An 18,016-nucleotide genomic window follows, 5' to 3' on the forward strand; every position below is an offset into this window, starting at 1 on the left:
TCTAGGAATCCATGTACATTGTTCCTTGAAAGTGGCATCACAGGTAGATAGGGTTGTCAAAAAGGCCTTTGGCATGTTGGCCTTCATCAATAAGTATATTGAGTATAGAAGTCGGGAGGTCATTATACAGTTGTATAAGACATTGGTGAGGCCACATTTAGGGTATTGTGTCAGCTCGATAGGATGTCAGCTCTTTATGAAAAATACCACTTCATCTTGAGTTATCTATTTTCCCCGGATTGACTGATACATGTGTTAAGAAAAATATTTTGAAAGATATAAATTATAGCTAAATTGTCTTGAGCCATGAAAATTACTGAGTTAAATCATTGACATTTTCTTGAAATTGAGAGGATGATCTGGATTTTACATTATTAAGAGGATTGCCTTAACAGATGTAATTGAAACCTGGCAAGTGGAAATCAAGAAGAGTTATCATTTTATAATAAAATATTAATTTCTGCCTTTGCATTATGATTGGCAGAGGATGAACATTGGTCTGAGGGCTTTCCTTGTAGTTGCTGATAATCTGCAGCAGAAGGACGGGGAACCACCAATGCCAAACACAGGAGCTGTACTTCCATCTGGGAACACGCTCAGGGTGAAGAAAACCTACTTGAGTAAAACCCTTACAGAAGAAGAAGCAAAAATGATAGGTTAGTCATAACTTGATATGCAAAAATAATCACTATCAGCAAGGTCATTGAAAATTCAGAATGTTATGTTATCTGTGACTTAGCTACTATCTGCCTCATTGAAGACCATGTCCCTACGCTGATTCTGCACATTTAGTCTAATACTTAATGATAAGAAATCAGGAATACGGACAGTGGAAGGGAATTAATATTAATTTTACTGCAAGGTGGGTGGGAGAGTGTTGGGATTATATTAAAATAAAATGTATGTAATGCCACCCCAAACCAATATGTGCATTATACTGTTTAAGAAGGAACTGCAGATGCTGGAAAATCGAAGGTACACGAAAATGCTGGAGAAACTCAGCGGGTGTAGCAGCATCTATGGAGCGAAGGAAATAGGCAACGTTTCGGGTCTGAAGAAGGGTTTCGGCCCGAAACGTTGCCTATTTCCTTCGCTCCATAGATGCTGCTGCACCCGCTGAGTTTCTCCAGCATTTTCGTGTACCTGTGCATTATACTGTATATATCTAATATGCGTATATGATATGCACATATAATATACATACATGCAATGCTCATAGATGGTAGCTCAAGGCCATTCTCCTATAAACAGAGAAATCGATCCTGAGCTACCATCTACCTCATTGGAGACACTCGGACTATCTTTAATCGGACTTTACCAGGCTTTACCTTGCATTAAACATTATTCCCTTTGTCCTGTATCTGGACATTGTGGACGGCTCGATTGTAATCATGTATAGTCTTTCCGCTGACTGGTTAGCACGCAACAACAAAGCTTTGTATTGTACCTTGGTATACGTGACAATAAACTAAACTAAACTAAATGGTCTCTGAATTTCACATGAGTCCTCAATGCATCTGACGTCCTTACACATGGAGGACTTCAAGCATATGCAATGGCTCTATGTGCACGTCTAGAAGTCAACTCTGTAAAGTGTGGCTACCATGAACCCAACTTATAAGGCTCCATTTTGGTATATAATTACCTGATTTTCCCCACTATGCCAGAACAAAGTCCACAACCAAGCTCCCAGCCTTCACCTGACCACCCGCCACCCACCAGTCTCTGACCAGCCATTCTCTCACTTATAGAGTCATACAGTGTGAATACAGGCCCTTTGGCCCAACTTGCCCACGTCAACCACATGCCCCATCTACACTAGTCCCAACTGCCTGCGTTTTGCCCGTATCTCGCTAAACCTATCCTATCCATGTACCTCTGCAGTTCCTTGTTTCTACAAAAAAATGTTAATGTTTCTTTCTCACAGATGCGGTCTGACTTGCTTAGTACTTCTAGCATGTTCTGGTTTTATTTGGAATTTCCAGCATCTGCAGTATTTTATTTATTTTTATTTTTTTTAAATTATTACTGAGGAATTTAAACACAGTCAATGGAGTCTATCCAAACTATTCTAAATTTGTATTTTCCCTCAACAGGAATGTCTCTGTACTACCCACAATTAAGAAAAGCCCTAGATAGTATCTTAAGACATCTCGATAAAGAAGTTGGGCGTTGTATGATGCTGACGAACATGCAGATACTGAACAAAGAGCCCGAAGACATGATCACGTAAGCTAGCACGTTGCTTATGTAGAATTTAGAGTTGATAATGAAAGACAATGGAATTGTTTTTATGTACTGCTGAAATCGTACAGGTCTGGTACAAATGTTCTCAATAAGTGTTCATTTTTGTTAAATTATTTACATAAAGCTTTCTATATGCAAGTGAAGATTTAAGCTTATGCAAGGAGCACAACAATGATTGGAAATTATTATTCTTTATTGAATAAATTAATTGAAATATACAGCATGGTAACAGGCCATTCGGCCCACAGAGTCCATGCCGATCATCGGTCATCCATTCACACTATTTCTGTTTCCCACTTTTGTATCCACTTCCAACATACTAACGGTAATTTACAGAGGCTAATTATCCTACAAACCCGCATGTCTTTGGGATGTGGGAGGAAACCATAACACCCAGAGTAAACCCATGCGGTCCCGACAGGGAGAACGTCCAAACTCCTCATATACAGCACCCAAGGTCAAGGTCGAACTCTGGGCCCCAGGTGCTATGAAGCAGCAGCTCTACCAGCTGCAAACTGTGCTGCCCCTAATAATATAGTTTAAACAGATTTGGGAAATAAAAGCAGGTGGCAAGGTAGAGAACAGCTTACCACATGCTGTTTATAATGGTATGGGATTTATTACTGTCTCATGCTATTTAAATGATCCAATTTGATAATTATTTTGATTTAAGGGCAGCACAGTGACGCAGCTGATAGAGCTGTTGCCTCACAGTGCCAGAGATCCAGGTTCGATTCTGACCTTGGGCGCTGTCTGTTTGCAGACAAACAGTATATAGGCAGCTTGTGTGGAGTTTGCACATTCTCCCTGTGATTATCTGGGTTTTCTTCAGGTACACTAGTTTCCTCCCATATCCCAAGGACGTTTGGGTTTGTAGGCTAATTGGCCTCTGTAAATAGCCCCTAGTATGTAGGGAGTATAGTACAGACAGTAGATTAACATAGAGCAGGTGATTGATTGTCAGTATGGGTTGAGTGGGCCGAAGGGCCAGTTTCTATACTGAATCTCCAAAACTAAAACTAAGAGATCATGTTATATTAGTATACTATTGTTTAATATGTATTTCCTAAGTTGTTAATCGGGTAAATATAAAACTGCAATAATATTAATTTGTTTATATTATCTACTAACTGTTCTTTACATCAATTCAGAGGGGAGAGGAAACCAAAGATTGACCTTTTTAGAACCAGTGTGGCAGCCATTCCACGAATAATCCCTGATGGAATGTCAAAACTGGAGTTAATCGATTTACTGGCAAGGTATGTATTTTGTTTACAGTTGAAATCAAGATTGAAGATCACTTGCAGTCAGATTTTATTACAAATTAAGAAATCTGTATTTTATCAGGCCATGCATTTTGACATAACATAACACCACACTCGGGATAGACAAAAATGCTGGAGAAACTTGGCTGAGTTTCTCCAGCATTTTTGTCTACCTTCGATATTCCAGCATCTGCAGTTCCTTCTTAAACTCTCAGGATGGAAGTGTGCTTAATAGCTGAGAACAACAGGGATGCAACAGATGCATCCAGCATTAGTTTAGTTTAGAGATACAGCGTGGTCTCAGGCCCTTCGGCGAGGATGGGGAGAACGTACAAACTCCCTACAGACAGCTCCTGTGGTCATCCTTGAACCCAGGTCTCTGACGCTGTAAGCCTGCAATTTACCACAACATCACTGTGCCACCCAACAATTAAAGGCAGTTTACAGACTAAATAACTAATGGAGTTTTAGCTTTTTACTCCAGACATGTAGTAGCTGGCAAGGTAAATAAATGATAATCAGATGAATAGAAATTTAAGGAAACATTACAACATTAAGCACTGCACTATAAGGATATTCAATACGATGGTATGGTGTGCTTGCTTTGAAAAGATACAAAGAAGAAGTACTAATTTAAAAGGTTGAGGCTTTTGCTTTAGAATGCAATGTACCCAATAGAGTAAATAGGTAGAGTAATATTGTAGTTTTTAGTTGTGAACAAATGGGACATAGTTAGAAGCAGACTGTATGACAATGAATGGATTCATAATGAGAAAAGGTTGAGAACAAAGGGCTGAAGAAACAACATTGGTGAATGTGTAAAATAGATGACATTAGCTTGTCACTGCACAGCAGTTAAACATTCACTGGTGTTCAATTGCACTTGTATGAAATGTGGCCACAATGTAGAAATCTCAGGAAGAAACCATTGAAATGAGAGGCTTAATAGTTTAATCACAAAGTAGCATGTGGGCAGTAGCAATTACAATGTTGTTTATGTGTCAGAAGTTAAGCATCACAACCTTGGAGGATATGAGGCAGAAACTTATACCACTAACCCAAAGCATGACATATTTTCACAGATCATGGCCTTATAAGAAGACTTTATTTTGACAGTTAAACTATTGATCAAATAATTAGCTCTGGCACTTTTAACACTAAACTTTACAATGATACTTAGTTATTTTGCTATAGGTGTTTCAATGTGGTGGTTTAATGTACCTTGGTACATGTGACAGTAATAAACCAAACTAAGAAAGATCATTCACTTTTTAATTTATGTCTCTTACTGCATTAACAGATGTTTGTAACTGCATGAAGCTCTTCCTTAAGTAAAGTGTAACAGTAACGGAGACTTAGACTTTTATGATGGATATTAGAATTTCCAATTAATTACATGAAACATGCATTAATAACACAACAACAATTAACACATTTATTTTGTTAACATTATAATGCTATGTACCAATATAAAAATGATTGCCCCCGCCCACTCCCCTCCCTCTCCCCCTCACCCTCATCCCCAACCTCTCCCTCACCCCCTTCTCCTCACCCCCTCCTTCTCTCCCACAGCCCCTTCCCCTTCTCTCCCCGCTGTCCTCCCCCACCTCCCTCCCTCCCTCCTTCCCTTGTTCTCCCTCTCCCCCCCCACTCTCCCCCTCCCCCCTTTTATAATTAGTGCATCTGGGTTTTTGTAATCATCAGGCCCAGTGCTATGATGGTACATTATTCCCATTGCAGTATTGTGTTGAGCCATTTAAGTACCATTGAAACATTCCAAATCATGCTTAAATTATTCTAAAATGTTTTGTTTGTGTTGCATTTGAGATATAACTGAAGGTATCAGAATTGCAGGTAGACAGAAATGCTGAAGAAACTCAGCGGGTGAGGCAGCATCTATGGAGCAAAGGAATAGGTGACGTTTCGGGTCGAGACCCTTCTTCAGACTGATGTGGGGGTGGGGGGGGGGGGGGGGGGGGGGGGGGCGGGAAGCAGAAAGGAAGAGGCAGAGACAGTGGGCTATGGGAGAGCTGGGGAGGGGAGGGGGAAGTGGGTAAAAGGACTAAGGACATTTATTATCACATACACCAATTGGTGCAGTGAAATTTGAGTTACCATGCAGCACAAAAATAAGATAAACACAACACTTTAGAATTTAACATAAAACATAAAAAACTAAAGAAAGCAAGGACTACCTGAAATTGGAGATCAATGTTCATACTGCTGGGGTGTAAACTACCCAAGCGAAATATGAGGTGCTGCTCCTCCAATTTACGGTGGGACTCGCTCTGGCCATGGAGGAGGCCCAGGACAGAAAGGTCAGACTTGGAATGGGAGGGGGAGTTGAAGTGCTAAGCCACCGGGAGATCTGGTTGGTTATTGCGAACCGAGTGGAGGTGTTGGGCGAAACGATCGCCAAGCCTACGCTTGGTCTCACCGATGTAGAGCAGCTGACACCTAGAGCAGCGGATGCAATAGATGAGCTGAGGAACTGGTGCAGGGGGCAGGGATTTAGATTCTTAGACCACTGGGATCTGTTTTGGAGTAAGGGGCAACTGTACAAAAGGGACGGATTGCATCTTAACAGGTGGGGGACCAGCATTCTGGCAGGCAGGTTTGCCACTGCTACACGGGTGGTTTTAAACTGAATAAGGGGGGTGGGGTGTCAAATGGGATAGTCGAGGATGGAGTTAAAGGGAAAGAGAGAAAAGGGATAGTTAATGACCCCAGAATTAATGGGAAAGGAAGCTCACAAAGGGATAGGAGAGTATGACCAAGTGTAATAGGGATCGATGTGAAATGTGAGATACGTAAAGAATTAAAAGTATTGTATATGAATGTGCGAAGTATAAGAAGTAAAGTAGATGAGGCTCAGTTAGAGGTTGGTAGATATGACATTGTGGGGATTACTGAGACGTGGCTGCAGGAGGATCGGGCCTGGGAACTTAATACTCAGGGTTATACATCCTATAGAAAGGACAGGCAGGTGGGCAGAGGAGGGGGGAGGGGGGGGTAGCTCTGCTGGTGAGGGTGGGAATTCAGTCCCTTACGAGGGAAGACATAGGGACTGATGAGGTAGAGTCACTGTGCATTGAGTTGAGGAAGTGTAAAGGCAAGAAGACACTAATTGGTGTTATTTACAGACCCCCAAATAGTAGCCCGGATGTAGGGTGTAAGTTGCAGCAGGAGTTAAAACTGACATGTAACAAAGGTAATGCCACTGTGGTGATGGGGGATTTCAATATGCAGATAGACTGGGAAAATCAGGTTGGTTCAGGATCCCAAGAAAGAGAGTTTGTAGAATGCCTCCGAGATGGATTCTTAGAGCAGCTTGTAATGGAGCCGACCAGAGAAAAGGCAATTCTGGATTTAGTGTTGTCCAATGAACCAGATATGATAAGAGAACTCGAGGTAAAGGAACCGCTTGGAGGTAGTGATCATAATATGATTAGTTTTAATCTGCAATTTGAGAAGGAGAACGTTAAATCGGAAGTGGCAGTGATACAGTTGAACAAAGGGGACCATGAAGGCATGAGAGGGGAGCTGGCCAAAGTAGACAGGAAAGGGATCCTGGCAGGAATGACGGTGGAACAGCAATGGCAGGAATTTCTGGGCATAATCCGGAAGTCGCAGGATCATTTCATTCCAAAAAGGAAGAAAGATTCTAAGGGGAGTAGGAGGCAACCATGGCTGACAAGAGAAGTTAGGAATAAAATAAAACTAAAAGAAAAGATGTATAACACAGCAAAGAGTAGCCGGAAGCCAGAGGATTGGGAAACTTTCATAGGACAACAGAAGGAAACAAAACAGGCAATACGGGCTGAAAAGATGAAGTACGAGGGGAAGCTGGCCAGGAATATAAAGAAGGACAGTAAAAGCTTCTTTAGATATGTTAAGGGAAAAAGAGTAGCAAAGTCAAATGTGGGTCCCTTGGAGACAGACATGGGTGACATTATTATGGGCAACAAAGAAATGGCAGAAGAGTTGAATAGGACTTCGGATCTGTCTTCACTAAGGAAGACACAAACAATCTCCCAGATGTACTGGAGGACAGAGGATCTAAGGAGGTAGAGGAACTGAAATAAATTTTCATTAGGCGAGAAATAGTATTGGTAGGCTAATGGGACTGAAGGATGATAAATCCCCTGGGCCTGATGGTCTGCATCCCAGGGTCTTCCGGGAAGTGGCTCTAGAAATAGTGGACGCATTGGTGATCATTTTCCAATGTTCAATAGATTCAGGATCAGTTCCTGTGGATTGGAGGATAGCTAATGTTATCCCACTTTTCAAGAAAGGAGCGAGAGAGAAAACGGGGTTAGCCTGACTTCGGTGGTGGGAAAGATGCTGGAGTCAATTATTAAAGAGGTAATAATGGGGCATTTGGATAGCAGTAAAAGGATTAGTCCAAGTCAACATGGATTTATGAAATGGAAATCATGCTTGACTAATCTTCTGGAATTTTTTGAGGATGTGACAAGTAAAATGGATGAAGGGGTGCCAGTGGGTGTAGTGTATCTAGACTTTCAGAAAGCCTTTGATAAGGTCCCGCACGGGAGATTGGTGACTAATATTAGAGCACATGGTATTGGGGGTAGGGTGTTGACATGGATAGAAAATTGGTTGGCAGACCGGAAGCAAAGAGTAGGAGTGAACGGGTCCTTTTCAGAATGGCAGGCAGTGGCGAGTGGAGTGCCGCAAGGCTCGGTGTTGGGGCCGCAACTGTTTACCATATATATTAATGATTTGGAAGAGGGAATTAGGAGCAACACTAGCAAGTTTGCGGATGACACAAAGCTGGGTGGCAGTGTGAACTGTGAAGAGGATGTTGCAGGGTGACCTGGACAGGTTGAGTGAGTGGGCAGATGCATGGCAGATGCAGTATAATATAGATAAATGTGAGGTTATCCACTTTGGCGGCAAAAACAAGGGGGCAGATTATTATCTCAATGGGGTTAGGTTAGGTAAGGTGGAGGTACAGCGAGACCTGGGTGTCCGTGTACACCGGTCACTGAAAGTTGGCTTACAGGTACAGCAGGCAGTGAAGAAATCTAATGGAATGTTGGCCTTCATAACAAGAGGATTTCAGTATAGGAGTAAAGAGGTTCTTCTGCAGTTGTATAGGGATCTGGTGAGACCACATCTCAGTATTGTGTACAGTTTTGGTCTCCTAATTTGAGGAAGGACATCCTTGCGATTGAGGCAGTGCAGCGTAGGTTCACGAGATTGATCCCTGGGATGGCGGGACTGTCATATGAGGAAAGGTTGAAAAGACTAGGCTTGTATTTACTGGAGTTTAGAAGGATGAGGGGGAATTTTATATGTTTCTATAAGAAACATATAATATATAGAATATATATAATATATTATATATGTATATAATATAATATATAACATATATAGAAACATATAAAATTATAAAAGGACTGGACAAGCTAGTTGCAGGAAAAATGTTACCAATGTTGGGCGAGTCCAGAACCAGGGGCCACAGTCTTAGAATAAAGGGGAGGTCATTTAAGACTGAGGTGAGAAAAAACTTTTTCACCCAGAGAGTTGTGAATTTATGGAATTCCCTGCCATAGAGGGCAGTGGGGGCCAAAATCACTGGATGGATTTAAGAGAGAGTTAGATAGAGCTCTAGGGGCTAGCGGAGTCAAGGGATATGGGGAGAAGGCAGGCACGGGTTATTGATAGGGGACGATCAGCCATGATCACAATGAAAGGCGGTGCTGGTTCGAAGGGCCGAATGACCTCCTCCTGCACCTATTTTCTATGTTTCTATGTTTCTAGGTCGGAGGAGGTGCAGGTGAACCTCTGCCACACCTGCAAAGACTACAGAATTGCCATCGCTTTGCCAATAGTTCTCAAAGATCTTTGGTGCTTTGTATTGAAAGTCAAGCAGATTTCCTAATCTTTTGGGTTAGGCATTTTAAGCAATGCAGGCAACCCCATCTTATATAGATTGGTGTGAATTTTGTTCCGTATATTCATTATCTTCATAGTTGCTGAACCTTTCATTTCAGTTCAGATACTTTCTCAGCTTCCACATTCTCGGCATGCACAGTGCCTCCCACGATATCTATAATCTGTGCTTAGTCATAAATTGTAGCCAGCCTCAGAATAGAGACAACATTTGGACATGGCTTTACAAGAGTTGTTGATTGATTACCATTTACCTTCTATTTTATTTTGAAGTATACAAGTTGCAGTGTCTCCTTACATTAATGAACAAACTGATCCATTTATTCCATTACATTGCTACAGGTATTCTCTGATAACATGATAATATTCAGCTTTCCTAAATGATTTGGTATTTCTGTTTGATTATTGACTCTACCATCATGCCAAAAAGGATGTCAAACTATCTGGCCTATAAATCCCCTCCTTCTGTCTTCTCTTGTTTTGAAAAAGTGAGTCACATTGGCTGTTTTACAATCTTCTGGCACTCTCCATGAATTTAGTGAGTTCTGAAAGATTTCAACCAATGGGTCCACTATCTCTGCTGCCACTTCCTTTAACACGCTTGCGTGCAAACCATCAGGTCCTGGCACATTGTCCAGCTTTAGTCTTGTGAGGTTTTCTAATACTTTACCCCTGTGATTGGGATTTTTACAGGCTCCTGCCTTTTGTTTGAAATTAGCCAATCTATTATCTTTACTTTAGACTTTAGAGGTACAGCATGGAAAACAACCCTTGGCCCCACCGAGTCCGCACCAACCACCACTCACCCCATACACTGGCACTGTGTATCCACACACCAGGGACAATTTTACAACTTACCAAAGTCAATTAACCTACAAATCTGTACGTCTTTGGAGTGTGGGAGGAAAATGGAGCACCTGGAGAAAACCCACATGGTCACAGGGAGAACATACAAACTCCGTACAGACAGCACCCATAGTCAGAATCGAACCTGGGTCTCTTGCACTGTAAGGCAGCAATCTAGTGCTATGTCACCGTGCTGCCCGATCTGAACACAGTACTCTTGCTGTGATCTAACTAATGGCTCTGTAAGACAGCAACTCTATCACTGTGTTGTCCATAATACTTAGGGGTAGTAATATGAAATAAAAACTGCATGCTTTATTAATTTTAATTTTAATTCAATTTAGACTAACCATCCACATGGATGATGAACTTCGTCACATTGCACAAAACTCTCTTCAGAGTCTTCTGGTTGATTTTGCCGATTGGAGAGAAGATGTATTGTTTGGCTTCACTAACTTTCTACTCCGTGAAGTCAATGATACACAGCAGAATCTTCTTGACAGCTCTCTAAAATTACTGGTGCATCTGCTCACTCAGTGGAAACTCGCAATACAGACTCAAAGCAAGGACCAAGAACAATCTAAATTAAGGACCACAGAGGTAGGTTTAAATTTATCTTCTTTATACATATAGACAATAGGTGCAGGAGTAGGCCATTCGGCCCTTCGAGCCAGCACCACCATTCACTGTGATCATGGCTGATCATCCACATTTAGTACCCCGTTCCTGCCTTCTCCCCATATCCCCTGACTCTGCTATCTTTAAGATCTTTCCTTAAAATATCAATGATAATGTGTGATTTGCATATTCGTCATGGCATTCCTTTCAAAGCAGTTATACATTAAACAATGTTTCAGCTACAGTGATGAAACACAATTGGTCAATGTTTCAATGCATTTGAAGCAATAGAACTGTGCAAAGTTGTATATAAATTCACAAGTAAAGGACAGAAACAGGGAACTTTAAATAAAGACACAATGTAATGCAGCAGGTCAGGCAGCATCTCTGGAGAACATGGGTAGATGACGTTTCTGGTCAGGACCCTTCTTCAGACCCAACCTGAAATATCACGTATCCATGTTCTCCAGAGATGCGGCCTGGCCCCCTGAGTTACTCCAATACTTTGTCTCGGAAACATAAACCTTTGTAAATCAGTATCTGAATTCCTTGTATCTCCTTTCTCTAAACTTATTTTATAAATAGGGGCACCACAATGGTTCACCGTACATTGGAGGGGGTCTTACTAATGCTGTATATGTTTACAGTCACATTTCCATTTTTATGCTCTGTTCTCTGAAAATAATAGTTAGTGCTCCTGACACGTCAAAAAATCTCTTACATAATTTTCTTTGATTTACACTGCCTGAACAATGGTAAATGCCTGAACAATGGTAAAGTCACAAAAGGTGCCCCTTAGTTGTGCCTAGATCGGGGATTTCCTCTAGCCTTTAAACAGGCATGTTTTCGTTTTAAAGGCAAGCAAGCATAATCACCGAAGCTTCAATTACAACACGGCAGTCAAATAGCATCCACATGGATTGAAAGTAAAAGTCTAAATCATGCTGCAGAACTCAGAGTTGAGGTGCGCACCAATGTCCTTTGTATGTCGGTCTAAACCAGTGTCTAATTCACTAGACTGAGGAAAGAGAAAAGTACATACAAAAAAAATATCCATGTAAATGTTCAATAGAAAAGTTAAGACAAAAAAAAATAGATACCCTAGCATGATTTTAATTTCTTCTTAATTTTCAGATCTAGTATATTATGCTATTTTTATATTTTAACTGCAAATTTGCAGTAAAAGAGGTGAATAGAAATGAAACGGGTCGGCACTGTGGTGCAGCAATAGAGTTGCTGCCTTACAGCACTAAAGACCCGGGTTCAATCCTGACTAAGGATGCTATCTGTACAGGGTTTGTACGGTCTATCTGTGACCGCATGGGCTTTCTCCAGGGTGCACCAGATTCTGCCCACACTCCAAAGATGTGCAGGTTTTTAGGTTAATTGGCTTTGGGAAAAATTGTTCCTAGTATGCGCAGGATAGTGCTAGTGTACGGGGTGTTTGTTGGTCAGCACAGATTTGGTGGACTGAAGGGCCTGTTTCCACACTGTATCTCTAAAATCTAAAGTCTAAAAGTCTAAAGAATGGCATATATTTGAAGCCTAATGTAAAATTAAAAGATTTTCTAAATTATCTTGAATTGTTATTAAGTTTCACAAAGTTGCTTTCAAATATTTCACCCAGCTTCATCAAGAAAAGAGTCCTCATTCAAACGTGCTCCATGCTGTGGAAGGGTTTGCCCTTGTCTTACTTTGTAGCTGTCAGATTGCAACACGGAAGTTGGCTGTTGCAATCCTGAAGGAGGTTCGTGCATTGTTTTCAGCTTTAGGACAGTCAGAGGTATGGAGTTTTCTTCCTTCTGTAGTTAAAATTGATATAATACATGCTATCGGTGGATAACTTTTGAGAATGCCTAATAATTTTACGTTTGCCAAGTTGAAAATTGGAAATAGTTTATTTTGCAAATATAATAGTCCTGGCATGGAAAGGAAGAAGGACTTGCATTTATCTAATAACTTTCACATCCTTGTGAAGGTTTTCCTTGCGACGATGAAGTAATGAAGTGCTTTTTGAACCAATACATTTTAGAATATAGCAAAATACAGCACAGGAACAGGCCCTTCGGCCCACAATGTCTGTGCTGAAGAAGGTGCCAAGTTAAAGTAATCACCTTTGCTTGCATGTGAGCCTACACCTCCATTCATTGCATATCCATATGCCTATTCAAAAGTGTCTTAAACACCACCACCACCATATCCACCTCCATCACCTCCCCTCACACCACAGGAGTGGTTGTGGAGGCAGGTGCAATAGTGTAGGCAGGTGCAATAGTGTAGGAAACACTGCAGCCAAATTGTGCACAAAATTTCCTACAAACAACCAACAAATCAAAATGCTCAATTTATATTTCCATTTCAATTTGCAAATGACCTGAATATTTATGCAAATGATAGTTAACGTAATCTATTTTACGTCATTTTGGCAATCCGACTATTTAGAGTAAAATAATTGTTCTTCCTTTAATAGGATGATGATAAGCCAATGATTGAAGTCATGGATCAGTTAAGTTCAAGTATTTTGGAAAGTTTTATCCATGTAGCAGCCTCAGATTCAGTAAGTATAAATACATTTTGTTTGGGAATTTTTGGAAAACTGTTATTTCCAAACGTACATAGATCTTCAGAAGCTCTGAAAGTAAACAGTTCAAGAGGGAAGTTTTGAAATAGCATCCAAAATAAACCCAAAATTGGCAACCCAGATGTTTCACCTACACATTCCTGTCAACATGTGGTCTGACCCATTCTAATAGAGTCATAAAATCATACAGCGTGGAAACAAGTCCTTTGGCCCAACTTGTCCACACTGACCAACATGCCCCATCTACACTAGCCCCACCTACCTGCATTTTACCTATATCCCTCTAACATCTAAATGATTGTTATACTTTGCAATGGTACCTGCCTCAATTCCCTCCTCTGGCAGCTCATTCTATACACCCCCCACCCTAAAAAGGTTACCCTTCAGGTTCCTATTAAATCTTCTCCCCTCACCTTAAACCTATGTCCTCCGGTTCTCGATTCCCCTACTTTGGGCAAAAGACTCTGTGTATTTACCCGATCTATTCCTCTGATGATTTTGTACACCTCTGTATGATCACCCCTCATACTACAACAAATAAAGTCCTAGCCTGCTCAACCCTGTAGTTCAGGCCCTGTATCCGGCTTTGTATATTGAAATAACCTCTTGCCTATTTCAGGCAGATGTACTGTTGCCATTTTGCAAGCTTAACTATATTCCTCCCTTCCTCTTTTTTTGGGGTTTTTTTCCAGTGATTGAAATAGTTTTTTTAGAAAAGTCATAGAAAGTCATTACAGTGAGTGATTAAGTAAATTGTCCACAAACTGTGTGACTGTCAAAAAACAAGTAAATTATTTTAGAAATATATTAAATAGAAATAGTCTATATATTTTGCATTGCTCTTCGGTGATACCTTCCTCCTCGTGACAAAAAGAGGGAAGCAATCACTGCTCTCTTAACTCAAGCTCAAGCTGATGTAGCAATTGGTTCAAAGAATATCATGGAAGCCTGATCTGTGTAGTTGAGGACATCTCTGGTGAAGTTCAAGTGGTGTACCAGTGACTTACAAATTAAAACTAACCAGATTGAAGTGGGAAACCAAAGGGTAAGTCTGCTCCTACAAGTAATCTGATTGAGGAACTCAGCTGGTCGAGCAGCATACTGTATGTGGACGGTCGATGTTTTCTGGACTGTAAGAGCAGAGGGCAGATAATCCGTGTAAAGAGATGAGAAGGCGGGATAAGGCAAGAGCTCCAAGTGATGTACTGTTCCAGGTAAAGAGAGGTTTACTTTAATTTAGCTATCAGTAAAGATTGATTGGCAGAGGCAGGTGGGGAAGGGAAGGTGGAAATAGCAACGGGATAGGAGGTGATTGATAGAGGCAACAGTTGGAGTTGGAAGAAACGGGGGGGGGGCGGCGCTGGCATTAAAAAGAACATATCAGGAGAGAGAAACGGACAAAGCAAGTCGTTTTGGGTCTGGAATCCACTTCAGACCATGTAGGTAAAGCTGCTGTTGCCTCAGAAAGGTTCACAACAATCAAAGTGTGCTAAAAATCCATACTCCTCCCTCATCTGGAACACAATTGGGTCTGTTTTCATGGGGTCATATAAAGAATGAATAAGAGCATAAGGTTTCAGAATAAATAATATTAACTATTTATAATTTTATACAGACTGTCATGCCCTTTGGGCACAACAGTGATTTACAATGGCTGGTGGAGTGGAATGCAGTTTTGGTCAACAGCCACTATGATGTGAAGAGTCCTTCTCATGTCTGGATATTTGCTCAGTCTGTAAAAGACCCTTGGGTTCTGTGCCTCTTCAGCTTTCTCAGACAGGAGAATCTTCCAAAGCACTGCCCTACAGCACTTAGCTATGCCTGGCCATATGGCTTTACCAGATTTCAGCTCTTGATGCCTCATGTTGACCCAAAGTAAGTAATACTGACAATTTTATTTAATTTTTAAAGATTATTTTGATTCATCAAAAGATACAGGATAGAACCTGGCACTTTGCCCCGCCATGTCCACGCCAACCATCGATCACCCATTCACACTAGTTCTATGTTATCCCACTTTCCCATCCACTCCCTCACATAAGTACCTGTAGTAAGTAAGTAATCTGTAGCCTCCCTTTGATCTGGTATTTTGTTGGTTCACATGCTTGATCAATGGTGTTTTATCGTTAATGTTTTATTATTATTAATGTTTAGTGTTTTCTGAGTCATTCGTAACTGTATGTCATGTTGTTACTTGTGGGCGGAGCACCAAGACAAATTCCTTGTATGTGAATACTTGGCCAACAAACTTACTCCCTCACATAAGCTGGCATAGTGCTTATCTAGAATTTGTAATTGATAGTGAAAGAATGGAAGTGTTTTTATGTACTGTTTCAAGTCAGCTTCATATGGTACAGGTCTTGTACAAATCTTGTCAATGAATAATAGTTTATTTTTGATAAATTATTTGCATGAAGGTTTCAATATGCAAGTGTAGATTTAGGCTTAAGCAAGAAGCATAAAATAATTTAAAAAGAAAATTCTATATTGGTTGAATTTATTGAAAGATACAGCATGGAACTAGGCCCTTTGGGCCACTGAGTCCACGCCGACCATCGATCACCCGTTCACACTAGTTCTATGTTATCATTTTCACATCCATGCCCTACACAATAGGGCCAATTTTACAGAGGCCAATTAATCTACAAACCCGCACATCTTTGGGATGTGGGATGAAACCGGAGCACCCGGTTAATAAATAATGTTGATAAACCATAAGAAGAAATGGGAGTAAAAAAATAAGTTGTATGGATAAATGAGCTAAAAAGGGTGCAGGGAAAATGTACACGAATATTGCCAGGAGTCTAGGGCCTGAGCTGTAGGGAAAGATCGAGCAGGCCAGTACTTTATTCCTTGGAGTGCTGAGGATGAGGGGTGATCTTATAGAGGTGTACAAAATCAAGGGAGGAATAGATCGGGTAAATGCACAGAGTATTTTGGTCAGAGTAGGAGAATCGAGAACAAGAGGACATGGGTTTAAGATGTTGGGGGGGAAAGATTTAATGGGAACCTGAGGGGTAACTTTTTTACTCAAAGGGGAGTGGGTATATGGAACGTGCTGCCAGATGAGGTAGTTGAGCCAGTACTATTGCTACGTTTAAAAGACATTTGGCCAAGTACATGAATAGGACAGGTTTAGAGGGATATGGGTCAACCGCGGGCATGTGGGACTAGTGTAGATGGGGCATGTTGGCTGGTGTGGGCTAGTTGGGTCAAAGGGCCTTTCAACGCTGCATGACTCTACGGAGAAGTGTTTTGACAACTATTAAACAAAGATGAAATGTAGGTTTTCCATGTAACATTAGAACCATGATCTGCAATGAATCTGAGGATGTAGATTAAATGGAATGAGCAAGCAACAAGAGAAAGCTTGTGTAAACTTTAGCAAATACCTGTTGGGCTGAACCGCTTGTAATTGCCATTTCGTTCTATGTGGAGGATGACTTCAGTTTCAGAGTTGTGTTCTGTTATGTTGCAGTAGTCCCATGTACACAAAAAAAGTAAGCACAACGTGTGGTGCGGACAACTATGTGACCCTCTGGAGGAACTATCTGATCCTTTGCTTTGGGGTAGCAAAACCCAGTATCATGAGTCCTGGTCACCTGAGAACTTCAACACCAGAAATCATGGCTACCACTCCTGATGGTAGCTACAGCTATGATAACAAGGTAACAAAACTTCTGTTTAGTATAAGAGTGGAGTTAATATTTCTCAAATTTTCTACAGCAATGTCAAAGCTCAAGATTATGTAATCTTTAAATATTTTTAGATGGATTGTTAATTTTGAATTAATATCAGCCAATGATTTTTTTGTTTGTTTAGCTTAGAGGTACAACATAGGAACAGGCCCTCCGTCCTATTGAGTCCACGCCGACCATCGATCACCCATTCGCACTAGTTTTATGTTATCCCACTTTCCCACACACATTCCCAATTTACAGAGGCCAATTAACCTACAAACCCAACACATCTTTGGGATGCAGGAGGAAATCGGAGCACCCGGACGAAAACACGGTCACGGAGAATGAGCAAACTCCACACAGCCAGCACCCGAGGTCAGGATTGAACCCGACTCTGTGGTGCTGTGAGGCAGTATCTTTACCAGCTACGTCACTGTACCACCCTGAGATGTAGGCGTGTGGTACTATAGTGAGCATCAGTGCGGCTAATTTATACGTGTCTGAGTTGCTGTAGCTCTGTCTATGCCATGTGTGTCTTTTTGGTTGTTGAGAACAGTGCTCCACAGCAATGCTCCATCTCTGAATCAGGATTCCGAAAAGACCAATACTCCACAGGCAACACTACTGACACGCACACCAACACCAGGCTTAACTTAACATGTCAGAGATACAGCGGGCCACTGGGTCCACACCGACCAGCGATCACCCCATACACTAGCACTATCCTACACACTACGGACAGTTTCCAATTTTACTGGTCAATCACCTTCAAACACGTATGTTTTTGGGATGTGGGAGGAAACCGGAGCACCTGGAGAAAACCCACACGGTCACAGGGAGGACATACAAACTTCATACAG

The 18,016-nt window shown here is 41.2% G+C and overlaps 1 protein-coding gene across 9 annotated transcripts in view; it reads left to right on the forward strand.

Annotated features, from left to right (window-relative positions):
* The window catches only part of fry (FRY microtubule binding protein), a 433,098-nt gene that overhangs the window by 76,513 nt on the left and 338,569 nt on the right, over window positions 1–18,016 (forward strand). For all 9 annotated transcript variants that reach the window (XM_033022865.1, XM_033022866.1, XM_033022859.1 and 6 more), the window contains exons 15-22: window positions 485–656; window positions 2,097–2,229; window positions 3,399–3,506; window positions 10,622–10,877; window positions 12,523–12,678; window positions 13,366–13,452; window positions 15,092–15,351; window positions 16,955–17,144. In XM_033022865.1, the coding sequence (XP_032878756.1) occupies window positions 485–656; window positions 2,097–2,229; window positions 3,399–3,506; window positions 10,622–10,877; window positions 12,523–12,678; window positions 13,366–13,452; window positions 15,092–15,351; window positions 16,955–17,144 (1,362 nt within the window). The remainder of the gene's footprint in view (window positions 1–484; window positions 657–2,096; window positions 2,230–3,398; window positions 3,507–10,621; window positions 10,878–12,522; window positions 12,679–13,365; window positions 13,453–15,091; window positions 15,352–16,954; window positions 17,145–18,016) is intronic.

This window comes from Amblyraja radiata, chromosome 6, assembly GCF_010909765.2.
Source record: "Amblyraja radiata isolate CabotCenter1 chromosome 6, sAmbRad1.1.pri, whole genome shotgun sequence".
Classification (NCBI taxonomy): domain Eukaryota; kingdom Metazoa; phylum Chordata; class Chondrichthyes; order Rajiformes; family Rajidae; genus Amblyraja; species Amblyraja radiata.